This window comes from Leuciscus leuciscus, assembly GCF_965113295.1.
Source record: "Leuciscus leuciscus genome assembly, chromosome: 5".
NCBI classification, from domain to species: Eukaryota; Metazoa; Chordata; class Actinopteri; order Cypriniformes; family Leuciscidae; genus Leuciscus; species Leuciscus leuciscus.
Genome location: NC_138729.1, coordinates 38810358 through 38835451, shown reverse-complemented (window position 1 = coordinate 38835451; position 25094 = coordinate 38810358). Strand labels below are relative to the sequence as shown.

Sequence of the window (25094 nt, the reverse complement as noted above, 5' to 3'; positions counted from 1 at the left end):
AAAAAAAGAAAAAGAAAGTCAAATGCAAAACAGATTTTTGGTGAAGTTAAAACTTTTTAGGAAAATTTTGGAAATATTCAAACAGATTTCCTTTCTTGTCCTGTTTCAATTTACAAAGCGTTAAGACAATCTAGATCATTGACTCCCTCAAATCCTAACATTTCCTCGCCAACTCCCATACCCTTGATTTTCTACTTTTGATTGTAATCTTGTTTTGATGTTACAGTTTTAAAGTGGTAGTTAAAGGAAACCACAACATTAAACAAATCTTCTGCAAAATAAAGTTCAGTGACTGCCATTACATAAAATACAGAAATGTATGAGTTTAATGGATTGCATTAACACACAAGTCATTACGTCATTGCATTAACGTTTTTCAACACACAAGTCACAATAAATTAGAGCAAAACTGTTGAATGAACTGTTGTACTCACCCATGTGGTGATTGCAACAGAGAATTTTCCTGGTGCTCTTTTGCTACTCTAAGAAATAAGAGATACAGCAGTGAATTATTGTGTTCTGTAATATAACATCTGTTGTGTCTGTGTTTTTTTTATTAACATGTGGATGCATGTGTGTGCAGGCTTACTGCATAGTATGCATCATTAGCAACTGCAATAATGCATGCATCTACCAGATAGAAGAACATGTGTGATTTAGCTACAAACACATTACAATTAACATGTAACCTACCTCATTAAACCTCTATGGTCCAAATTCAGTGGTGGAAAAAGTACTGAAAATGTATACTTAAGTACAAGTAGCCTAATGTTACATTTCTAAAATAATACTAAATTACAAGTAAACATACTGGTGTCAAAAAAAGTACTTAAGTAAAAGTACAAAGTACTCTTCTCAAAAACTACTCAGAATACAAATTTTTTAAAGATGAAATGTCTTAATATGTATTCCACTTGGTCCACATAAAATGTAAATCTATGATTTTTTTCCACCTTTTCTCTCATCCTCTTTTCTAAGCCTGCATCACACTGTTACACGATCACATATTGATCTCATGTTTGATATGGAGTACTGCAAGGCTTATTTCTAAAACCATTGCTTATACATTTATACCTGCTTATACCTTTTGGGGATATCATTAGGAAACATGGAATTAGATTTCACTGTTATGCTGATGATACTGAGCTCCATATTTTTTTAGGCCTGACAAAACACAGCGCTAGAATTTGTAAAACCGCATTTTTCCATCTTAAAAATATCTCTATACTCTCAGTGTCAAATGCAGAAAAGTTAATTCATGCATTTATGACCCCCAAGGCTAGATTACTGTAATACCTTACTGGTCATTAGAGTAATCAAGCAAAAGTGTCCAAAAACAGGAGAGAAGCAGAGATAAAAATACATCTATCTATCTATCTATCTATAAATTACAGGAACGTCTGTCTGTGTGTCTGTCTGTTATTCGCATATCTCTCGAACCGTTAGTCTGATGGATTTTAAACTTGACAGGTGTCTTGCTACGGGCACAAATAAGTGCAGTGCCAAGTTTGACGTTGTTTGGATTAGAAATGCAAAATAAATCGTTAAATATATTGGTAAAAGAAGAACTTAGAAGGTTGTGGTTTAAAAATAAACATTCTGACATTAGAGGGTTGTGGTTTAAAAATAAACATTCTGACATAAACGCTCTGTCAGCTAAACATTAAGTCAGCTACACTGTTTACTTCTGAATATTATATTTTATTCACGCCCATCATTTGTAGTAGCCCATTCACAAACTGTTTGCTCAAGCGTAGCGTTTTTTCGGAGTTCACTGTGTAGCCTGCTCCCTGAATCGTCACGCTTATTCATTTGTGGATGTTAACTGAATCTGTAAGTCAGCTACGCTGTTTACTTCTGAATATTATATATCTATAAATTACAGGAACGTCTTTCTGTTTGTCTGTGTGTGTCTGCTATTCGCATATCCCTCGAACCGTTAGTCCGATGGATTTCAAACTTGACAGGTGTCTTGCTACGGGCACGAGTAAGTGCAGTGCCAAGTTTGGCGTTGTTTGGATTAGAAATGCAAAATATATCATTAAATATATCTGTAAAAGAAGCACACATTTGCTTTTGCCGCTCTAGCCGCTGGTCACTCCCCATCTCACACTGCACACTGAGTGAGCACAGCGCAGGACCAGAGGCCACTCCCCCTCTCACACTGACACTGAGGCCCTGTCCCAAATGGCACCCTAAGCACTCGTGGTCTTCCTACTAGTCCGCTGTCCGCACTTTCGTTACATAATGCAGCTTTGACTGTCGGGAAGAAGTCTGCTGCGGAGTCCGCATCAGTGCGGGCTCGGCAAAAGTGCGCATCGAGGGCGCATATCGACCGCAAAGACTCGCGAGCACCCTTCTGAGGCCTAAAATGACAAATGGGACACCCTACGGTCTCACGGACTTAACGGACATGCACACGCGGCAGCCATTGTAAGTCCACAAGACCGAAAGTGCATATGAAGTGTGTCATTTGGGACAGGGCCTGAGTGAGCACAGGGCAGGACCATAGGCCACTCCCCCTCTCACACTGCTCACTGAGTGAGCACAGCGCAGGACCAGAGACAGAGAGGGTCGAAGAAAGCAGCGGAGCTTAAGTAGCGTTTTCTCTGAGTTCACTGTGTAGCCTGCTCTCTGAAACGTCGCGCTTATTCATTTGTGGATGTTAACTGAATCTGTAAGTCAGCTACACTGTTTATTTCTGAATATTATATTTTATTCTGGTGCACTTAACGTTATCGCTACTGTGTAATAGTAGCCTTCTATTCACCAACTAAACATATCCTATTCAATGCGTTCACAGTCTCTTTCACGGCCATCATTTGTAGTAGCCTATTCACAAACTGTTTGCTCAAGCGTAGCATTTTCTTGGAGTTCACTGTGTAGCCTGCTCCCTGAATCGTGTTGTTCAATTTTCCATATTTATTGTATGTCATTATGTCAGTATCAGTATTTGCTTTCTACCATGCACAAATAAAAATGTCACTGAACTTTTGCTGTGTAATTGTAACGTAACAATGAGCCCTCAAACACACCGAACCAACAATTACTAAAAAAACACACAAAAACTGTTTTTGCACGGGCACTTTGCACTAGTAGTATAAAATAAGGACATTTTTTTTACATAGTCACTTGGCCATGCTGACAGTAAGTTTGAACTCGCACTATAGTGTAGGCCATGTGCATATAAATGTATGTGTGCTTCTGAATGCGCTTTTGTATGTGTAAGTGTATGATTTGAGCATGTGTTTCAGTGAGTATATTAAGAGTGGCAGTACTTACTTAAGGCCGAATCCTTGCTCTTTATATCTGAAACAGATATAAGGTTATAATGCTGAAATATGGTCACAATACATTACCCTATAATTCAGGAATAAGGGATTACTCTTACATTATTATTATTATTATTATTATTATTATATATTTTTTCTGTCTTACTGTGAGGCTGAAATGCAACTAGTCTCTCATGAGGATGAATGGCTGAATTACGTAATAGTATTTCAACACTATTATTCCATGATGAACGGTGCTGTAGAGGCTCTTTATAGGCGCTATTCTTTAAAGACTCACCAGATGATGCCATTTATCAGTTAACCGGGAATAAGAAAAAACGACAAGTAGCCTAACAAAAAGTTAAAAAAGGGTGGGAAAACTGTTTATTGGGAAAAGAAAAGAAAAAAACCAAGCGTAACGTCCAAAAGTACATTTATTTTGATTAAAACGATTGACTGCCATTATAAAGTACTTGTAAAAACATATGTTTAAAGTTTAAGTAGGCTATACGTTGACACTCAATAAATACAGCACAAACAAATCTGACATGCTAACTACACTGTAAAAACTAAAGGAGCCTCAAATATCCTGTCGGATACTCAAGGAACTTCAAAATGTAATTTAAGTGCCTCAAAGCTCTTTCTCCTATAGTAGGGTTACTGGAGGAGCATTGGCATTCTTTGAGGTTCTTGCTGGAACTTATGGGATCCTTTAAGCACTTTGTATTTAGTTCAGAGGTTCTGGAGTCACCTTTTCATTACCATGAGACCTCGAAGTGCTTTGGGGGAAAATAGAGGAACTTGAATGCGATAAAAGGGTTATTGGAAGATCTTTTAACATTTAAGTGGTTCCTGGAAGATCTCTTATGTTAAAGCCAGCATCTGGAGGAACTCAATGGTTCTGTGAGGCCAGAATGAGAATATTATTATCCTATTATTATTATTATAGGGTACTTAAGTTTGATTCAGTATAGCCTACATACCCAGGTGAAAAAAGACGTACTATTAAAAATGTACTTGAGTGTGTTTTTAGGCCTACAATACAAATATACTTTAATGCATTTTTAATACATTTAACAGTAGCCTACGTCTTTTTCACCTGGGTAGCTTACATTTATTTAGTATCTATAGGCCTATTTTGTTGATTAATTTAAACCTTAAACAACAACACCAAATTATAATAATATTAATAAGAAGAATTTATTCATTATTATTGAATAAATAATAGTAATAAAATAATAATTTTTACCTACTTCTTCATAAATTATTATTTGAAGAAGAAGAACTAGGAGGAGAAAAGTTTTATGTCACGAAACTGCTGCTATTCCTCTGCTGTCGTCACTTCAGTTCCTCGCGCTGCTCGCGCGCAACAACGCTCAGCTGATCGACGTCATCGGGTAACGGATCCGTCCTCTCATCAAAGCTTCCGCCGTTTGATCGGCTCTCCGTTACAAGGTTTGTAAACTCGCCAAATAAATATAAATACAGAATCTACTCACTATATATTCAAACACACACATATATATATAAACTAAATTGATTATACATTACTACTTTTTTACAGTGTTTACCACTCGTTTATTGCACAGTATCTGGTATGAAGGTTTTAGCCGCGATGCTAACTACGTTGATCTAACGTAAGTTAATGAACAAATGGAAATTATTGACTTATTGTCTTAGATTGATTTAGTCATTCAATTCAACATATTCTGTAAAACTGTGTCTTCAAATTGCTGATATAGCCTAACTAATGTAGCTGATTCCTGCTGTCGTCATTGGCGTTTATGAATAACAAAAGCAGGTTAATATAGTTTGGTCTGTTTTTGTTTAGCCTAACTTTACTTACTACAGGTGCCCTCATTCTCTCAAATACCATTTTAAAGCCATTTACTGGTCAATAAATATTATGTTGTGAATAATCAGCTTTGTTCTTTTGTTTCCCCAGAACAACCAGTACATTTCTAAAATAATCTGAACATTTCAGAGGCAACATTGAATTACAGTAAGTTACCTATACACCACATGCAAGTGCTTTATTACTATGAACTTTCTCTGTGTGAAATTGTATTGTTTGACTGTGTACTTTTTTAATAAGTTATTCCCTGAAAATCTTCCCTCATGCTCTCAAATCTCATTCATGTTACTCAGAAAAATAATATCACAGGTTTGGAGCTAATAATGCTATGCATTTTTTATAGGCTATACCTTAATCATATGCATTTGAATATAAGACATTTGAACCCTGAATTATAACTTCAAGTTTAGTCTTTTTCGACAAAAAAAGGAAAAAGCTATTATATGACTTTAGAAGACTTACAACACAACCCATAACACATGAGTTGTGAACTCATTGACTATTTTTAGGATCTTTTCTGGGACATTTTTGGAGCTTAACTATTTTTTACATAAATTGTTGCATTGAATTGAACTAGACAAGTGTACATAAGAATAGTTTGAATGAATTACAAAAAAAATGTATGCTTGTGTTTCATGCAGTGATATTGAATGGTGACGGGTTGCATTATGCCTGAGATCTGCTTTCGGGTTCCACAGACAGAAAGTCAAACAGGTTTGGAACGTCACAAGGCTGAGGAAATTATTTAATAACTTTAATAACCTTACTAACAGTAAATTTTGTACTTTGCAGGGATCTCGGTAAGCTGAAATACAAGTTTGATCAAGAAAAAAAATCCTCCTGTAGACCTGAAAATCACTGAACCATCCACCAGAAAAGAGGAAAAGCAAACAGAAAATGAAGCTGATGCACCTTTTCACTTTTCTAACTCGTTAAGTACCTCACGTGTCCCTTGTGAAGATTTTATAATTGATTGCATTTTATGTTGCAGCGAGTAAAGGTGCATCACATTTGTGAATTTCGTGAAATTACGCAGGCAAAAATGTCCATTGACCATTGTCAGCAGTGTAGCGATGTAATGTATGAAGCACCACACACAATTGCTGATCGTGTGGATTCTTATTGAAATGACTGAATTCACCAGTGAACATTCACAGAACAACAGATCATTTTACTGCACCTTAACTCTGTTAAAATGGAAAATGTTTTCTGCTTGTTGTGATATAAGGAATACTTTTTCCGGGTCGAAGCCTCTACTTCTACTTCCTCTATCTTGTTTCTAGATATTGAGAATACTCAACAACCATTTATGGGAACTGTTGATTCAAGTCACACATTTAAGCTTTTCAAAAGGCATAGTGTACATTTCAGTCTCCTGTCTCACGGCATTCCAGACTTCAACATTTTATGATTCAAAATAGCTGAATAACTAACCATCTGAGATTTCAGAATAGAGATAAAGGTTAGGATCCTAATTTTCAGGAATATTACAGCACAATGAGTGTATATTAGCACTGTTTGTTTTTGGCATCTGATAGAGCTTTTGGACTTGGAAACAGTGACGTCAGACTTAACAAGCGGACTGAAACACATGTTTTAAAATTAAGTGAAGATGGACATTTTTAATTAGTCAAAATTGTAATTTTTTACATTAATTTTATTACATGGAACATGTGTTTTCCATGCATTTTGTTGAGATGTCTTTTCTTGTGTAGCCTATTGTATACACATGGTTGATTATTCATGTTACTTATGTATTATACTATTTTTTTGTGTGTGTGTGTATTCATTGATATTAATCTATTACTAGCTTTTTTTTTCAAGTGCATGGAAGTGTATGTATTAAAATGGATCTAAAATATGTAATAAACAATTCTTATTTTGTATTTGGTTCAGTTTGTTTATTATAATAGAAGTTAATGGTGGTAACCATAGTAACAACATGAAATTAATTTAATACAAATAAAATAAAATTGAAATTTGGTTCCTGGAGGCACCCACAGTGGTTCCACACAGTGCCTTATATAAGAGTTCCTCAGGAAACCTGTGTGGTTCCTCAGAGAACCGCACCTTTTTAAAGGGTGCCTAGAGGATCTACAGACGGTTCCGCCGGTGTGGCAAAGTGAAGAACCCCAAAAGGTTCCTCCAGGCACCTTTTATTTTTACAGTGTAGGCCACTGATCCGTGTCAGTGATCGTTTTATTATGTTAAGTTGAAAAACACTTACCTGTGTGAGGTGGAGGTGTAAGTGTAGGCCAAATAAAAAAGTCTGAGGAAACACAATAAAAGATCATGAATGATAAAGTGAAGCAGATCATATATTTTCTCAACTGAATTATCCGATTTAATACACAAATACACATAATACTGTCACAGTAGTTTGATTAGGTTTTGCAGTGATCTATACTGTAATAAACATACAGTACATTATTGTATAGAAAAGTTTATAAGGGTTGAATCTGTCCCTATAAATGCCAAGCGGACCAACAGAAAGACTGTGGGGTGAATTTTCATGACCTACTGTTGTGTCATCATTACTTATTTCAATGTGACTCTAATCAACTAATCGACAAACCTAAATCGATAAAATATGAAAAATAGTGAGGATATAACTGACAAGCTAGAAATGTAATAAGTGACTTTTACAATAATTACTTCACATTCTCTCTTTCACTTCCAAATAAATTCAAGATTGCTGTGATTAGTAGAAACTGTTTCAGAACCTGTTGCAATGAGATCCGGGCCATACTGAAAACGTTTTTTTTTTTTTTTTTTTTACAATAAAACTGCAAAACCCCAAGTATTAAATTACACTAGGAGTTTTGCAGTCTGTTTAATGTTTCAGCATGCTGGAAAACATCTAAATGGTGAAGTGCTCATCGCTCAACATGAGCTCCCTAACAACATATCCGTGTTTAGAGAGAATTCTTGGAGTTGTAATGCACTCATTTTTTTTAAATGCATTCTCACACACTTCCAATCTATTACATTAAAATTGCCTCTCAACTGGGCCATCAATTTCAGACCCAAACATCATATTTCAAAAAGTAATTACATACCCACTCAGTAAGATGCCAAGGAACACCATAAAAACGGGATTTGATCACATTGGTTTTTAACAGTTGGGTCCTCCTTCACGTTAGAGGTAAACTTAATGGATACTCAATGAACTTAAAAATGTCATGTAAGTGCCTCAAAGCTCTTTCTCCTATAGTAGGGCTACTGGTGGAGCATTGACAATCTTTACGGTTCTTGCTGGAACTTATGGGATCCTTTAAGCACTTTGTATTCAGTTCAGAGGTTCTGGAGTCACCTTTTCATTACAATGAGACCTCGAAGTGCTTTGGGGGAAATTAGAGGAACTCGAATTCTATAAAAGGGTTATTTTAAGATCTTTTAACATTTAAGTGGTTCCTGGAAGATCTCTTATGTTAAAGTCAGCATCTGGAGGAACCCAGTGGTTCTGTGAGGCCACGATAAGATTTTTATTATCTTATTATTATTACATTTACATTTAATCATTTAGCAGACGCTTCTATCCAAAGCGACTTACAAATGAGGAGAGCAATAGAAGCAGTTAAACTGACACTAGGACAACAATATGTAAGTATTGTGACCCTTCCCAGTTTAGTCTGACGCAGATAGATTTTTATTTTTTTTTTTTACAGAAGAGAAGAGAAGAGAAGAGAAGAGAAGAGAAGAGAAGAGAAGAGAAGAGAAGAGAAGAGAAGAGAAGAGAAGAGAAGAGAAGAGAAGAGAAGAGAAGAGAAGAGAAGAGAAGAGGAATTAATGGATTCAGTGAATATATTTAATATATTCAGTAAGTATACATAGGCTTACATTTATTTTGTATATTTTATTGATTAATTTAAACCTTAAACAACAACAACAATAAATAATAATGATAATAATAATATGAAGAAGAAGAATATGTTGCTAATAATAATAAATGCTTCTTGGGAGAGATTCCCTGAGAACTGCTCGGGAAGATCTCCTGGCCGTGATTAAAGCATTTAAAGGACATTTGCTTGAGTCTGTTTGTCGATTATTCCTGCGCAGGAAAATAGTTTAGGAAGCTAGTTTAGGAAGTAAGCTAGTTTAGGGGAACAGTTAGTTAGGTGACTATTATTGAATGGGGACGTCGATTTGTACACTCTAAAAAATAATTATGTGGCTTAGTAAATATTACAGTAATATAATATTTAACTTTATTAACTTAATAAAATCTCTGAATATCGTTTACTTGATTGTTTGAGTTAAACATACCAAAATAATTGACTAAAAATCAAACAGTTCATTTTATCTAAAATTTACAGTTATATTTAAGTCACTAAAATAATTTAGTATTTGACTAACCAATTATTTATTTATAATATACTTAATATATTTGTGAAATGTCTATCAAAGAGAATTAAACTGATCTGTTTCAAGAAACAAAAATATTACTTAATTCAAATCAATATTATTAATATATTTAACACACTCTTAAAATTGAGTAAGTTTACTCAATTGAAACAATGCACCCCTCCCCCACCCTCTGATGTGACACAACTCAATGGTTGAGTGAGCGCGGGCTGTTTGAACTCTCCAGTCCAGAACAGTTCTTCTCTTCTCAGCGTCGCAGAATTGGTGCATTTCCTCTGTGAAATTCAAGTTCGTGTATGTTTTATTTTATCTATAAAATCATTGCTGTGCTTTAAATCATTTTATTTAATGCAAAACAACATACAGAGGCGTAATGTGACACCTAAATGAGAGTCGCGTGTCTTTTCGCATGAAACGCCTTGCAACACACTACTTTATTCCTAATGATGATGAATATAATGAATTTGGATGATAAAATGTCCTCAGAACTGTGCACTGTTTGTTTATTGGCAGGTTATGGAGTCAGTCGCTCGCAGTATCTTTCAGCTATGAGTGAAACGCAGGAAAGCGGTATGAAGTTCGAAGTTCACCCGCAGAGCGCGAGTCAGTCTCCGGCACGAGAACCAGCAATGATCCGGTGGAAATTGTATACTTGTGGTTGTATGGAATACTGTTTTACAAAGGTTTATTAAAAAAAGTTAATATTACTCATAGAAACAGTTAATATTAATAATATTTACTCATAAATATTGTTTTTTAAATGTTTAAATGTTAAATTATTTATACAAAATTTTTATTTGTTAATGTACCAGATGCAATTATTCAGATTTACTTGATTTTTTTTTTTTACTTGCATTTACTCAATTCATACAGTATATTTCATTGATTTCACAAATTTTAAATTTACTCCAAAATTTTTTTGTAAATAATAGTTAAACTTTTTAGAGTGTAGACGAGACCCAATTTCGACTAAACGTCGAAAGGCGAACAGGGCCAAAAGTGCCTCTTAACAGACACAAAATGCAATTAAAATGTCTGTCCAACATGAACAGGACCCTTAACAGGCAACTTAGCCTTTGTTTAAATTCACCTAAATAGTGTTTTAGACGGCTAGCTGTAGTCTCGCGCTGAAGTCCCGTGGAAGCGTTGCAAACATCAATAACAGCTTTAAGTTGTCATTGCTGGCAAATGACCATGGGATTAGGGGGATAATCCACGGATAGCTGTGCATTTAATGCATGACGTGGAGGCAAAGAACAGCCCGACGTGAAGTGGAGTTTAGTTTAGTTTACTTGTTTAATTAAAAGGCACCAGAATACATGGTATTTACTCCAGTAACATTTTTCTGGGGGAGGACCCATTTTTCTGGAGGCAAAGAACCGCCCGACGTGAAGTGGAGTTTAGTTTAGTTTACTTGTTTAACAATTAAAAGGCACCAGAATACATGGTATTTACTCCAGAAACATTTTTCTGGGGGAGGACCCACCCCCTTTTTTTTTTTTTTTTGACGCCCATGAGCTGCACACAGTCTGAAAAGTTTTTTTGACAGTTTGCTAAAATAAGAGCCTTTCTAAGGGCCATCGTTTAAGCTGTTGACTTTTCTACCTTGAGAAAGAACGTTAAACGAACAACTTAAAAGGGCATGACAAATCATGACATAAGACTGACATCACTCAGTCACAACGTACCAATGCAATATCCCTCATGAACAAATATAACGTCTGATGTTTGCATACGTGCATACCAGTATACCATTACGACATCCTTCATGAATAAACATGACATCTGATGTTTGTATACGTATATACCAACCAGAGACATACGGTGCGTCCCAATTCGCATACTATCCGTCCTAAATAGTATTCGAAAATAGAATTAGTACATCCCAAATCGTAGAATGTTGAAAAGAGTGTTCCAAAGATACCCGGATGGTCTACTATTTCCGGTCAGAATCCGAAGTGCAGATCGATGCGCACTATAACGGCTAATATTGCACACAACCCATCGCGCGTTGGACGAGGATTCAGTTAGAACTACAAACACGAGTGAAAAGTGTTAAAAAACTACAGACATGGAGGACGCGTGAATCCGATGGTTATGTAGAGAGGTTTAGATAAAGGGGTTTGAGTGATTAATTATCAATATCTAACCTGACGAAAATTTATTTTTTCAATGTTGTCCACATTATATTGCATCTGCAGCGGCATTGTGAACTTTTGTAAAGATACGTTTAGCCATTAACTTTTAAATGCATCATTATATTCAAATTGCAAACACATGAGGAGAGACTCCGCATGAAAGACCCACAACTGGCAGATCAAAGTGCATCTACATTTCTCTCCGAAACGATAAGAAATTAAATTAGATTGAATGGAGGATTTTAACTGTGACAAGATGATTGACAGGGCAGTTTACGGTGACAGGACGCACGCGACAGATCTGTCTGTTAAAGATGACAAAGTAGTATGTCCCAAAGCTTGCCTACTCTTTTGCTACACACTCAAAAGTATGTACTTTTTCTTGACAGAAAGAGTACATACTTTTAGGGCGTATAAAGTAGGCGAATCGGGACACAGCAATCCATACCGTCGCGTCACATATGCAAATATAGTCTCAAATACAGCAATTTCATTGGCTGCTGTGCGTGTTGTCGCGTTAACACGGACAAACGGTGCGTGTTGACACGGTAAAAAAATCAAGCGTTTCGTTTAAAAACTTTTGTCCCCGTTCGCCTTCCATAGACTGCTGACGACAGACTGGCGGCGACGTCACAGTGAGTGCACAGTAGCAGGAACTTATACCTGACGGCGACGTGGCGATGGCGTATATGAGAAATTTATGAAAAATATGTACGTTTAAATAGGCACAACGCCTTAAAAGACGCATGATACATATGTCTCCATGTACGTCGCCTTAAAAGACGCCTGATACATACGTTGTTTCCATGTAGGTTATATCACCTTTAAAAGCATTTAAAAGTTTGCATTACTAGATGTATTTGTTATAGGCTATTATATATTTATATTTATCCAGTAGTCAGTACCGACACCATTAAAATTTGACCGTTCTCGATCGGTACCAATTTCGGGCCCACAACAAAATCTGTTGGAACTATTTTCCTATTTTATTGAACTATTTGATTTTTTTTTTTAATTAAATTCAATGACTTTATTATTTGTGACAGTAATCATTAGTAAATAATACATATAAGCATTGAAGGCTACGTACATGCTGTTAAACGTAAATGTTGCTTATAAAAAAAATAAAGTGAAAAATAAGCAACCTTCTATGCACACATTATTACTATTACTGGTAATATTTTTAATACATGGAGACGTAGCTAAATCTACTGTACAGTTATGGAGCTTATAATATGACAAAATGATTTGAATTTGAATTGTGTAAATTTGAATTATTTGCAAGTGTAATCTAACAAAATTAAATTTTAGGTGGTAGTTTAAATAGTTCTGAATTTGATTTTTTTTAAACGAATATTGAACGTTTGAAATTTAACAAATTGAAATGTTTTTATGGCTGAATTTTATAGACATGTATTTTCAAACAGCTAGTTTTTTTGTTCTGAATTCGTATAGTGCAAATATTCAGTTTAAAAAAATACAGATTCAAGTTTTCAAGATGAAGAAATTCGGAACTTCAAATTCAGTTTTCTAAAATTCAAGTTCAAAAATTCAAGTTCAAAAATTCAGATCTTACAGAAAGTAGGTCACAGGTCATCCACAGGGAAGAGTAAAGGATCTCAGATAAGTCGAACAGAGCATTTTGGCTGCACTGCAGTAGTTTTCTGCCGCAAACGCGGTGGTGGTTCAAGAGAATCCGTGTATCTTTCGTTCAGTCGTTTTTTAATTTAATATTAAGAGTAGAAAAATGAGAAAAAAGCTTGAGTATTAGATTTCTTCTAATATTCTAGTAATAATAGTCCGCTGCAGCAGTTGCACGGAGCTTACAAAATGCGTGTATTGCAACTATAGGCTACATTTAATTTTCTCATCAAACAACTAGACTAACGAATGGCTCGGCACAACAGAAGAGCTTAGACAGGGCTTTCTCTCTGTGTAGACCAGCAGTTGGTCTGAATTTGCTATAACCTATAGCCTATTTTCTCGACTGTATACCTACCCCATCCGATTTCAAAGAACGAAATGGTCTTGGCTTCCTCCACATGAATGTTAGAAGTCTTGTGCCAAAAATGGACCTAGTCAGGGTTTGGGTGTCTACCTCAGACCCTGATGTTTTGGTTTTATCTGAGACTTGGTTGAAGAAATCTGTTTCTGATTCTTCTATCCATATTACTGGTTATAATTTATTTCGTAGTGATCGTCAAAGTAAGGGCGGTGGTGTTGCCATTTACATTAAAACCAGGTTTAACTGCAGAGTAACTAAATCTATATCCCGTCCTAAAATGTTTGAGTTTTTGTCTATTTATATTTCTTTCTCTTCCACATCATTCCTTACTGTTATTGCCTGCTATAAGCCTCCTTCTGCTGCTAAGGAGGCCTTAAATTCTCTGGCTGATGTATTAGTCGAATTACAGGATCGGGAAATTGTGCTTATGGGAGATCTGAACTGGGACTGGCTCTCTGCTAAGTCCGACTGCCTGAAAAATATCTGTAATGAGCTAAATCTTACTCAGCTTGTTTCCTCCCCTACCCGTCCTAATAGAAAATTTCCAGATAAGTCAACCCTAATAGATTTAATACTCACTAACACTCCACAGAAATATAAAGGAATAGGGGTATTCTCTAACGACATCAGTGACCATTGCACTGTTGCATGTGTTAGGGACACCAAGCTCCCTAAATCCAAGCCTCGCATCCTTATTAAAAGAAATTTTAAAAGGTTTGTAGAACAAGCCTTTTTACATGAATTAAACATCTGTGATTTCTCTAGAATTAGTCTTATACCGGATATCAATGTGGCATGGAACTACTTTCACTCACTTTTTCTCTCGATAACTGATAAACATGCCCCCCTAACATGCTATAGAATTACAGGGCGTGATAACCCCTGGTTTTCCAATGAACTGTCTTCGCTGATCCATGAGAGAAATGCAGCCTGGGTCTTAGCAAAGACCACAAACCTCCAATCTGACTGGACTAACTATAGGTATCTTAGGAACAAGTGCACTTACCTTATAAGAAAGTGCAAATCTGACTTCTACCTCAAATCAATGTCCTCAAACCTAACTAACCCATCTAAATTTTGGAAGACGATAAAATCCCTTGAACTACCTCCCAGTGACTCTGCTCTCCCTCAGCATATAGTTAAAGACACCCAACAGATCTCAAACAAGAATGATATTGTTAATGCTTTCAATGACCATTTCATTAAGGCAGGGGACATATTTGAACAATTATATCCTGAAGAAGTCTCACAGAGATATGTCTCCTCACCTCTCCAACACAATTCACCTGTTTCTCTTGTCAGTGAGGGATTCGACTTTAAACTCATTCCCTCATCTGCAGTGCTTAAGGCTCTTAAGGAAATTGACACTAGGAAATCAACCGGTCCTGATGGCCTAGACCCTGCTTTACTGAAACTATCTGCACATATCATAGTGGAACCTATTACATACATTTTTAATTTGTCCCTGTCTTCAAATGATGTTTGGAAATCAGCACATGTGCTGCCCCTGTTGAAAGGGGGGGACCCCTCCATTCTCGATAATTACCGCCCAATCTCTAAATTGTCTGTACTTGCAAAGGTCCTAGAGTCTTTAGTAAACACCCAACTTAAGGGCTTCTTGCAAAATCATAACATACTTAGCCCGGCACAATTAGGCTTTAGGGCCATGCATAGCACCATTACTGCAGCGGTCAAGGTGCTTGATGACATCATCTGTGACCTTGACAATAAGATGAGCTGTGCTGCCCTGTTCATCGACTTGTCAAAGGCCTTTGACACAGTTGATCACTGTATCCTGCTTAAGAGGCTCCGGGACATTGGCTTGGGCACTAAGGCAGTTGATTGGTTCAGAAACTATCTTGCCAACAGAACTCAAACTGTAGTTGTCGATGGGCATAGTTCTGCCCCACTGGGGGTCCGGCGAGGTGTCCCTCAAGGGTCTATCCTTGGTCCGGTCCTATTTACCATTTACATAAACACCATTGCCTCTGTAGCAGATAATGGCAAAATACATCTCTATGCAGACGACACAGTACTATATTGTTCCGCCCCCACCCTAGCTCAAGCTTATAAATCTCTACAGCAGTCTTTTAATTTATTACAGGCCACCTTCATTGAACTTAGACTGGTATTAAACGCTGGTAAAACTAAGGTGATGCAGTTCACAAAGTCTCGCAGAGTACCCGTATCAACCGCCTTAGCCATTTCCACACTGGATGGGAAGTGTGTTGAAAATGTTTCATCTTATAAATATCTTGGTCTGTGGATTGATGAAAAGCTAACCTTCAAAGTTCACATTGATAAATTAGTGAGAAAGCTGAGAGTAAAGCTTGGCTTTTTTTTTAGAAATAAATCCTGTTTTACTCTCCAAGCTAGGAGGAAATTGATCAGTGCCACTTTTTTACCAGTCTTGGACTATGGGGATATTATTTATATGCATTCTGCCTCTACCACGCTGCACACACTTGATACAGTTTACCATGGTGCATTACGGTTCATTACTAATGCCAAGTCACGCACTCATCACTGTCGTCTTTATGAGGCGACTGGTTTTAGCTCTTTAGGTCTGCGTAGATGGTTCCACTGGCATATTTTTATTTACAAAGTTATTAACGGTAATTTACCCAGTTATCTTAACAGTCTGTTGACCTGGAATCATTCCATTTATAATCTCCGCTCCGTTAACATTCTGGCTCTAAATATCCCACGTATAACAACTGAATTTGGTAAGACTGCTTTTAGTTATGCTGCTCCTTGGTGTTGGAATTTGCTCCAAAAAGTTTTGAAGCTTTCTGTTTTTATCCCACTTGAACATTTTAAACTATTACTTAAATGTTCCAAATTTGAACAATGCACATGTTTTCAATGACTCCTTTAAGTCTTTTTTAATTGTTTTGTTTTACATGTAGGCTACTGTAAATCTGTTTTGTTTGTTGTGTCCGTTTCTGTGATTCTGTGTAACTTGTGTAATTGTTAGCCCCAGGGCTCCCTTGTAAAAGAGATTTAAATATCTCAATGGGACATCACCTGGTAAAATAAAGGGTAAAAAAAAAAAAAAAAAAAAAAAATAGGCTAAGTCACGTTTTATCATGAAACACGCTGTGATTTATTCCAAAGTGACTCAGGCATATATAATGCATTTAACGTTAAATAATCTAAATGTTGACTTTCAAAAGTAGGCGCGCCAAGAAGGCTATTCTCTGTATTTTGGTTCATTTTTGGTGAGCGCCAGAAAGATCTAAAGAGACCGAGACGCGCTAAAGCAGCGCATCATGTTGTTTTATTTATTTTTCAATGGCATGCTATTTTGTAGTCATTTTTAATGTACACAAATAAAAATATACATTTTACTGTTTCGGATGATGTCATATTATCTGTATGACTAAATAACAGAGTATTAAGTTATTTCCCAGCAGTGGAACAAATCCAAGTGATGGCGCTCGCGCATCGCGCTCTCACACAACATAGTAGGATATCAGTTCTGGCGTTGCTTCATATCGCAGACTGTTCATTATCAAAATGAAACAACCAAACATATAAAAAGTTATTCTGCATAATTGAATTGGTCTGTTGTACAATATAAAGGGCAAGCTGTGCCACACACAGTCCTACTCCAAACATTTCCCTTGCTGTGGAGACGTAGCTAAATCTACTGTACAGTAATATAATCATTTCTGTCAATTTCTTCAAGTTAAACCGAACTTTAATTTTGACGGGTTGACGTGAAGACCTTTGAGTTTCTGTGAGTGTACGATATGACGATAGTTTTTCTCAAATGAAACGGTAAAATGCTCATGAAGTGACTCTCAGGGCGGCTCTGGAGATGAATTTCATCACTGTCATCATATCGTGAGGCAGCAGAGACTGAAAATAGCGCGGACCCTCGTGCTTCAGTGTGTGTGTGTGTGTGTGTGTGAGAGAGAGAGAGGTAAATGAAACCGCCATTCTTTCACACAGAGACCAGCAGAACATGCAGGGTTAATATTTAAATAGTCTTTTTGTTGGTTTAAAGGTGCAGTGTGTGAGATTGAAAGCTAGTGATTGAAATGGGTACTGCAGTCCAAATTCAAAATATTGGAGAGAGTTGTTTCCCCCGCCTCCTCCTGCTCAGACTCGCCGCTCACGCGGTTTGCCAGATTGAGGACATGCAACAGGAACGAGCGCAATTGACAATGGAAGGCGAGGAAATATACACTCTATGCTCAAATAGTAAAATTGAGTTTTAATGGTCCTGTCCATGTGACGACTTTGGAGCTTATTGTAATGTTATCATCGACTAATGGCTTTGAGATTGTCAGAGAGTGTTTGCTTTGAGCATTATTTACCTGTGCTCTTATCCAGGTCTGAAACCACCATGGCAACACACTCCTAACATCCTTGATCTAAATCTCTCTTGGTTTATTCCTCTCGCTTAACCTCCAGTTTAGTCTATAACGTAATGTCATTGTGGACACAAGTAATCCAGAAATAATGCCACACCATAAGAATCTTGTTTGCATGACTCTTAGTCTTTGGGATGGTACTGAGTGGGTATGTATTTACTCTTTATCACTATTTGTTATTTTGACTTTCTATTTGGTTTGTGAATTGATGTGATAATACCTCAATATTAATGCAAATTCTTAATTGTCTAGAAACACTTGAGTAATTGTTCAGAAGTTGAGAAATGGCATATGCACAATATTAAATTGCATTTCTTTGAATCTGTTGGAGACTGAAATATTCAAGGTTAGTCTGATATCTTTCCAGACATTAGTGTTGTCAAAAGTACCGGTACTTCGGTACCAAGTCGGTACTGACATTTTTTAAATATGACCGATACTACAGAACCGGTAGTACTTTCAGTCGCGCTTCCGTGTTTATCTAAACGCGGGGCTCCAGACTAACTTTTAGCGAGGAGGTACCTGTGCATCCCGGCAACGTCAGTCCCCTCAGAGCAGGTGTTTTCGGCGGCTAGACTGACGGTAACCAGGTTGTCGCGTCTGACCTCAGGTCATGTCAACATGCTTATGCTTCTCAACAAAAATCAGTAGACTGGTGCAGAAGTTGTATGTGAGTTACTAGTTATTTTTTATGAGGCTTTGTTAAGTAGCCTAATTTGTTAAGTAGCCTAATTAATTGTTAGGTAGGCTAATTTAAAGATTTATATCAGATTGTAAACTTTTAACTTTAACCTTTAACCAAGTAGCCTGGCCCTCTCTGTCCATTAGAAGGAAAATTCACTATTACATAATTATTTATAAAACTATTCTGGGGTTGTTGCCTTTGTATCTAGGTTGTCTACTCCAAAAGAAAAGTGTTTGGAAATATTCCCTCTGGTCTGAAACCTGTTTTACTCTTTCTGTCCATTTGTAAGAACTGAACAGGGGAAAAGGGCTTTTATGTATGCAGCTCCATTTGAATGGAATCTACTCCAATCGAAATTGAAATGACAAACTCTGGTTATCGTGACCCGGCCTAGAACTCAGGTCTCTGGTGTAAGAGCTAAACGGTAATCCCACTGAGCCACCAGAAAGCAGTGGTAGGAGCCAATCGAAACACAGGATACGAGGTCTCAGGTAAGATGGTTTAATAAACAAAAGATGATGTCAAAAACTCCAACAAAGGTTCTCCTCAAAATGGAGGTATAAAACGGAAGGAAGAAAACAAACAAAAACTCCACAAGGGGAGAAAAATAAACAGATGCAAGAGAACAACTTTAAATAACTTGAACCAAAAAAACGTACTATTTCACAGGGTCTCAAAAAATCCTAAGAAACTCAAGGCCCCAGGCAGACATCTCATACAAAGACCAAGGCTGCGTTCCAGTCCAAAATTGTAATGCCCTTCACTTGCTAACTTCCCTCCGTCTCGTTCACTCGGATGTACGTCATTGCCAGTGCCCACTACTGACGGAAACTGCAATGGGCTGAATTGGAACGTCCTAAGCCCTTGATCATTTGGAATCAGCTATGTAGTTGATTCATTATTTACATTTGTTTTCCCTTTAAGAATTTGTTTAATGCAGCATCCAAATGTAGATATGTTTTTTGGGTTGTTTTCAATAAAAAAAAATAGAATTAATGTATTGTAAGACTGAAAATACTGGTTGAGGCCTGATTTATGGGACAAAAGGGCCCTGCTGGCTGATTAACATTTGACCTCCCCAATACAGCCTTTCTTCCTCTCAGAAACTAAGAACCCACACAAGAGCATGGTTTAATGTGAATGTTTATCATTGACTCTTATGCTTTTGGTGTCATTTGAAATGTCTCAAAGTGAGTGGTACAGATATCTCATATCCAGATAGATAAAATAAAAGGAAATAAGGTTTATAGAAGTTCATAGGAAACTGGTTTAGAGATAATGCCAGATAAGGCAACCCCCCTTCTGTGGGATAGAAGCCATTTGAGGGTGGTCTCACCCCATCCCCCTTCTCACCTGGTCAGAGGATAAAGGAAGGTGTTCTGGCTCTCTCTGTCTCTTCTTTTTGGCTGGACGTGGAATTGGATAGGTGGTTTCTCTCGCTCTCTCTCTCTCTCTCTCTCTCTCTCTCTCTCTCTCCCTCTTTCTTTCCCTTTCTCTCTCTCTATCTCAGGTACAAGCTGGGTAAGATTCTTTGGTGTAACCAATGTATAACCATGTTCTAGATATTTGAATTGATTGTGGAATTGATCTCTGATATCGGAAATATTAAATTGCTACAATGTGATTATTCCAACTGGGTTTGACATTGTTTATTTAATGGTTAAAAGGAATAGTCAAACATTCGCTCACTTTTAGTGAGGCACAGATATTATTAAAACCTTTCATTTATGGAGTCAGATGAATTAACGAGTGAGTACATGATTAATGTATTGCAAATTTAACCAACAAATACTTTGCATGAGTGAGGACAGAACACGTGACAACCTTCCCCGTGTATTGGCGAACCGGCAGATTGGGCCAATATAGCGGGCCTTACAGTATCATAGAGTTGTTTGTTGTGGTGGTGATTAGACGAGATCTGTGGTGACGTCACAATCGTACTGCATTGTGGGACATATAGGTGCCTGAAGTGTACATATGAAGTAGACTCGCTCCCTCTGTCCAAATCGAGGGAACGAGGGTCTGTCCATCTAAACTTCCCTCGTCCACTTCCCGAAGTGGAACGCACTTCAAAATGGCGGCGGGGATTCCCCCGAGGGGAAGTGCTTAGGGAAGTTCGCGAGTGCGTGTCTAAAAATGGACTGGAACGCAGCACCAGTAACAAGGGAGAACCAAGACAGAGCTAAAATACACAGGGGGAATCAAGGTGCAGGTGCAGATGAAGATGATTACACAAACGAGAGACCACAGGTGAGTGACATGACATCTAGTGGCAGAACTAAGGAATGCTGACACTGGTGCCTATGGAACATTTTATATGGCGGGCCGGAAGGTCCAAAAATAGGACTAATGATTTGTCGTGGGAAGTCACTATACTATAGCCCCTAGCTACTCACTTTCCCACTGATGTGCCAGCTAGGGGTGGGTGGATCGATCCTGAAGTACTGACGTGGTATCGAAAAGGATCGATCCTCACATAAAAATATCGATCCAAATGTGTGTTTTTTTACCAGTAATTTTTAATTAATTTAGTACGCAATTCAGTGCGTAAAATAAGCTTCTAAGTGGAAAAATAAGCGAATGTTAGCGGATAATTGTGTAGGATAGAACTTTTTCTCCTAGTCATCTGGATACAAGACGAAACCAATCAATCACAGAGAGCGTTCGATGCTGGTGCTTCGCTGAGCTCACCTATGGAGCTCACAGGACCAGTGCGTTTGGGAAACGTATGGCGGCATTATAATGTCAATTATCGCGAGAGGAAATGAGATCCTCGCGAGAGGAAATGAGATCCGCGCGCGCACAAGCGAAAGCCGCACGCGCGCACATTACTTTTACGCGCAGAATTTTTCTGCTCGCGCGAGCAGGATTGTAACCCGCGAGGAGAAAACTGTGCTTTGAGCGCGCGCAGAATCCCATGTACATCTCATCCCATCATCCATCTCTGCTGCTCGCGAAACTTTAACCTGCTCGCTCACTGTAACCAATCATGTGTAGTGAAATGATGCCGACTGGATCCGCCCACCTACTGCCAAAAAGATTAACCGCGAGCGAGCGAGCAGGTTAAAGTTTCGCGAGCAGCAGAGATGGATGATGGGATTACAATCCTGTAAAAAATTCTGCGCGCAAAAGTAATGTGCGCGCGTGCGGCTTTCGCTTGTGCGCGCGCGGATCTCATTTCCTCTCGCGAGGATCTAATTTCCTCTCGCGATTATTGAAATTATAATGCCGCCATAGAAACGAAGCCTTGCCAGAGAATGTCTAATAGGAAGAGAACTGGCACTCTCTGCTTACTTCCGGTTTCTGGACTGGCTGCAGTAACACGTCTCTGTCCATGCGGGGGCGCTCGCAGGATATAATTTTTTGTCTAGTAATTTGAATGTTGTATTCGAAAGGAGATGCAAAGAAATTACACATTGCTGGGTGTTAGATTTTTTAGAGTCACTTATTTGCTTTAAAAAGTCTTTTAAAATGTCAATGACGTCATACACATCGTACGACCAGAGATACTGCTTTACGGCAATACTTCAGTCACTTTGGTGCTTTCGTGCTCTGCACTTTCTTTTCTCTCGAGGCATCGACAACACAGCTGTCACAGGTAAATACACGTGCTAGAAGAGTTTTTGTTTTGTTTGTTTCTGGTCCCGCTTCGGATGCGACGATGCCATCAAGCGGTATCTCTGGTCGTAATCAGTCCTTCACTGACCAATCAGCGTTCATTAGCAGAATGCTAGCGTGTTACGGGCAACAACAACTCAGCCTGTAAGAAATCGAAAGGACATAAGTACTCATTCATTCAATTTTCGACCTATAACCCATGTTGAACTTGCAAAACCTACAATAAAATTTGAGATTTCTCAACGGCAATCGGGTGAAAGAGACACATTTAGCCGTCTAGCCCCATAGACTCCCATTCAGTCTGCACTCGCCCGCGATCACCTCCAGTGGAATTCTAATGGAACTGCAAACAAGATCGATACAATGGGGCTAATAGGAAGTGCCAAGGCTCTCCGTAGACGGGCTCTGGCCTTGCTTAGATGACAGAGAAACAATCAGGAGTTATTTCGCAATAAACAAACCAAAAGTGTACATAACGGTTCAAAATGTTGACGTCAGTAAGATTTTTTTAATTAAATTAATATTTTTATTCAATAAGGATCGATGCATTAAATTGATCAAAAGTGACAGTCAAGGGTTTTACACTGTTTAAAAAATAAAATAAAATCTACTTCATAAATGCTGTTCTTTCAACTTTGTTCATCAAATAATTCTGCATAAAATGTACCATCATGGTTTCCACAAAAATATGAAACTGTTTTCAACATTGATGATAATAAGAAATGTTTCCTGAGCAGCAAATCAGCATATTAAAATGAATTAACATCAATAACAGCTTTAAGTTGTCATTGCTGGCAAATTACCATGGAATTAGGGGGATAATCCACGGATAGCTATGCATTTAATGCACGACGTGGAGGCAAAGAACCGCCCGACGTGAAGTGGAGTTTAGTTTAGTTTACTTGTTTAATTAAAAGGCACCAGAATACATGGTATTTACTCCAGTAACGTTTTTCTGGGGGAGGACCCAACCACTTTTTTTTTCTTCCGACGCCCATGTCTGGACCCCTTTATTAAGGGAGTATGGATATATAAACAGACGTTTCAATATATTATTAAATGCATTTTTTGAGAATTTATATTTCAAGTTTTGACTGCAAATGTCACGTCCATAACGCTGGAATTGCCCAATAGTAATTTAAAGATGTGTTAGCATTGGATCTGGACGGGAAAGATAACTCTGGGAGTTGGAAGGGGTGTGTCGCGATTCAGCCTTCTCACACCGCGACACAGGTTTTTGGATCTGACGCCGTTTCTCAATATGCGCTCTTGTCTGCAGGCCTAGGCTACTTGTGTTCTTGTGGACTTGTGAAACGTCATCAATCACTGCCTAAGTACTTTTCCAATTCATATGGTGCGTCCCAATTCGCATACTATCCGTCCTAAATAGGCCTATTCGAAAATAGAATTACATCCCAAATCGTAGTAGCCGGATGTTGAAATGAATGTTTAAGTAATTTTATGTTTATTTTATGTAAAGTTTATTTGTTTCTATAATTTTATTAAAATTAGAAAGTGTATCTAAAATTTACAATTAGAATTAATTTAGATTAATTTGACACTATTTAGACACACCCCTTTTTTATTATAATTTTTTATGTACAATAAAACTAAAAGCTGAAGATTGTTGTGGTGTATCATTCATCAGTATTTGTTTTTCCACTCCAACGTTCCAATAATTCCTGCCCACTAAAAGCTGCACGGATTAAATTTGCTTATAAGCAAATGTGGGTATACCCGACAAATAGGCCTATGTAAACGATTTAGAAAAATTTCCATCAATTCACAAGGCATCATTAAAACATTTATTTTTATTATAAATGTACATTATCTTCACTGTATGTAGATATGATAAAATAAAAAGACACAACCCTGTCTCTTTTTGTTAAATTTCAGTTTTAATTTTCAATATTATATTGTTTCATATTTTAAAAATGAAAACAAAAAGAGTTTTATATTTCGTGTTGTTATTAATATATGCAGTAGTGAAGATAGTAAATGTACGCGTTGCCTGAACCACATTTGTGTGGCCGTTAATATGTTTAAGATTTTTTTTTTTTATGAAAATGAAAGAGTTTTATAACATAGCCTATTTCGTTTTATTGTTGCCTAAAATATATAACGAGATAACCGGAGTAGCCAGAGCGAGCTGATAGAGTGACGCTATCAAGCTGTTCATTTGCAGAATTACCGGACTTTACTCAAAATGACTTTACTCCAGATATGCTTTAGTTTATTGCGATCAAAAAACCAAAAGCAAATTTCAAAAGAGTAGTTACATACCCAGTGGTAAAGAATCCAGTCAACACAAAAAATAAAAAAACATTTAGTTTCATAAGTCCTGCCATTGGTGTCGTGTCTCTGGAGAGCTGAATTTCAGATGCTAGATCAAATATGCATATCAAGGAAGTAGGAACGGAAGTAGTTTCTGTAGTTATAGAAGAAGGATGGTGACCAACTCCAGCTATACTTGACTACGGTGTTCCTGTTGCTCACTTTGAAGCAATGCTAAATATATAGTTTTAATGCAATGTCTTTCAGATAAAAGTTCCTGGTAAATGCATGAATGTAGCCTACACACAGTTTTTAACACCTGGTCATCAAAATGGTCACAACACTTGCTCTCAAAACCGTAAAGGAGATATTTCATTGTTTCCTCTTATAACAAAATGGCAGGTTTCTAAGAAACAGCAAAGCTTGGAGGTATAGTTCCCCCAAAATTGAAATTTCTGTCATTTATTCATCCTCATGTTGTTCCAAACCAAAATATATAT

At 37.4% G+C, this 25094-nt stretch overlaps 1 protein-coding gene and 1 long non-coding RNA gene across 4 annotated transcripts in view; one reads left to right on the top strand and one right to left on the bottom strand.

Moving 5' to 3' along the window:
• LOC309500084 (globoside alpha-1,3-N-acetylgalactosaminyltransferase 1-like) overlaps window positions 1–25094 on the bottom strand; it is a 33708-nt gene extending 8614 nt beyond the window's left edge. The window contains exons 1-4 of one of the 2 annotated variants that reach the window (XM_082171647.1): window positions 24604–25093; window positions 7355–7396; window positions 3283–3309; window positions 435–482 (exon numbers count right to left, since the gene is read on the bottom strand). In XM_082171647.1, the coding sequence (XP_082027773.1) occupies window positions 435–482; window positions 3283–3309; window positions 7355–7396; window positions 24604–24668 (182 nt within the window). In that variant the 5' untranslated portion in view covers window positions 24669–25093. Of the gene's footprint in view, window positions 1–434; window positions 483–3282; window positions 3310–7354; window positions 7397–24603 lie in introns of both variants that reach the window. The other variant, XM_082171648.1, reaches the window with a different exon arrangement.
• LOC309499867 lies at window positions 4746–7011 on the top strand. Of its 2 annotated transcripts, XR_014206377.1 has the most exons (3): window positions 4746–5274; window positions 5769–5841; window positions 5920–7011. It is a non-coding gene; the product is annotated as an uncharacterized lncRNA (long non-coding RNA). The 2 variants fall into 2 exon arrangements; XR_014206378.1 differs by having other exon boundaries at window positions 5769–7011.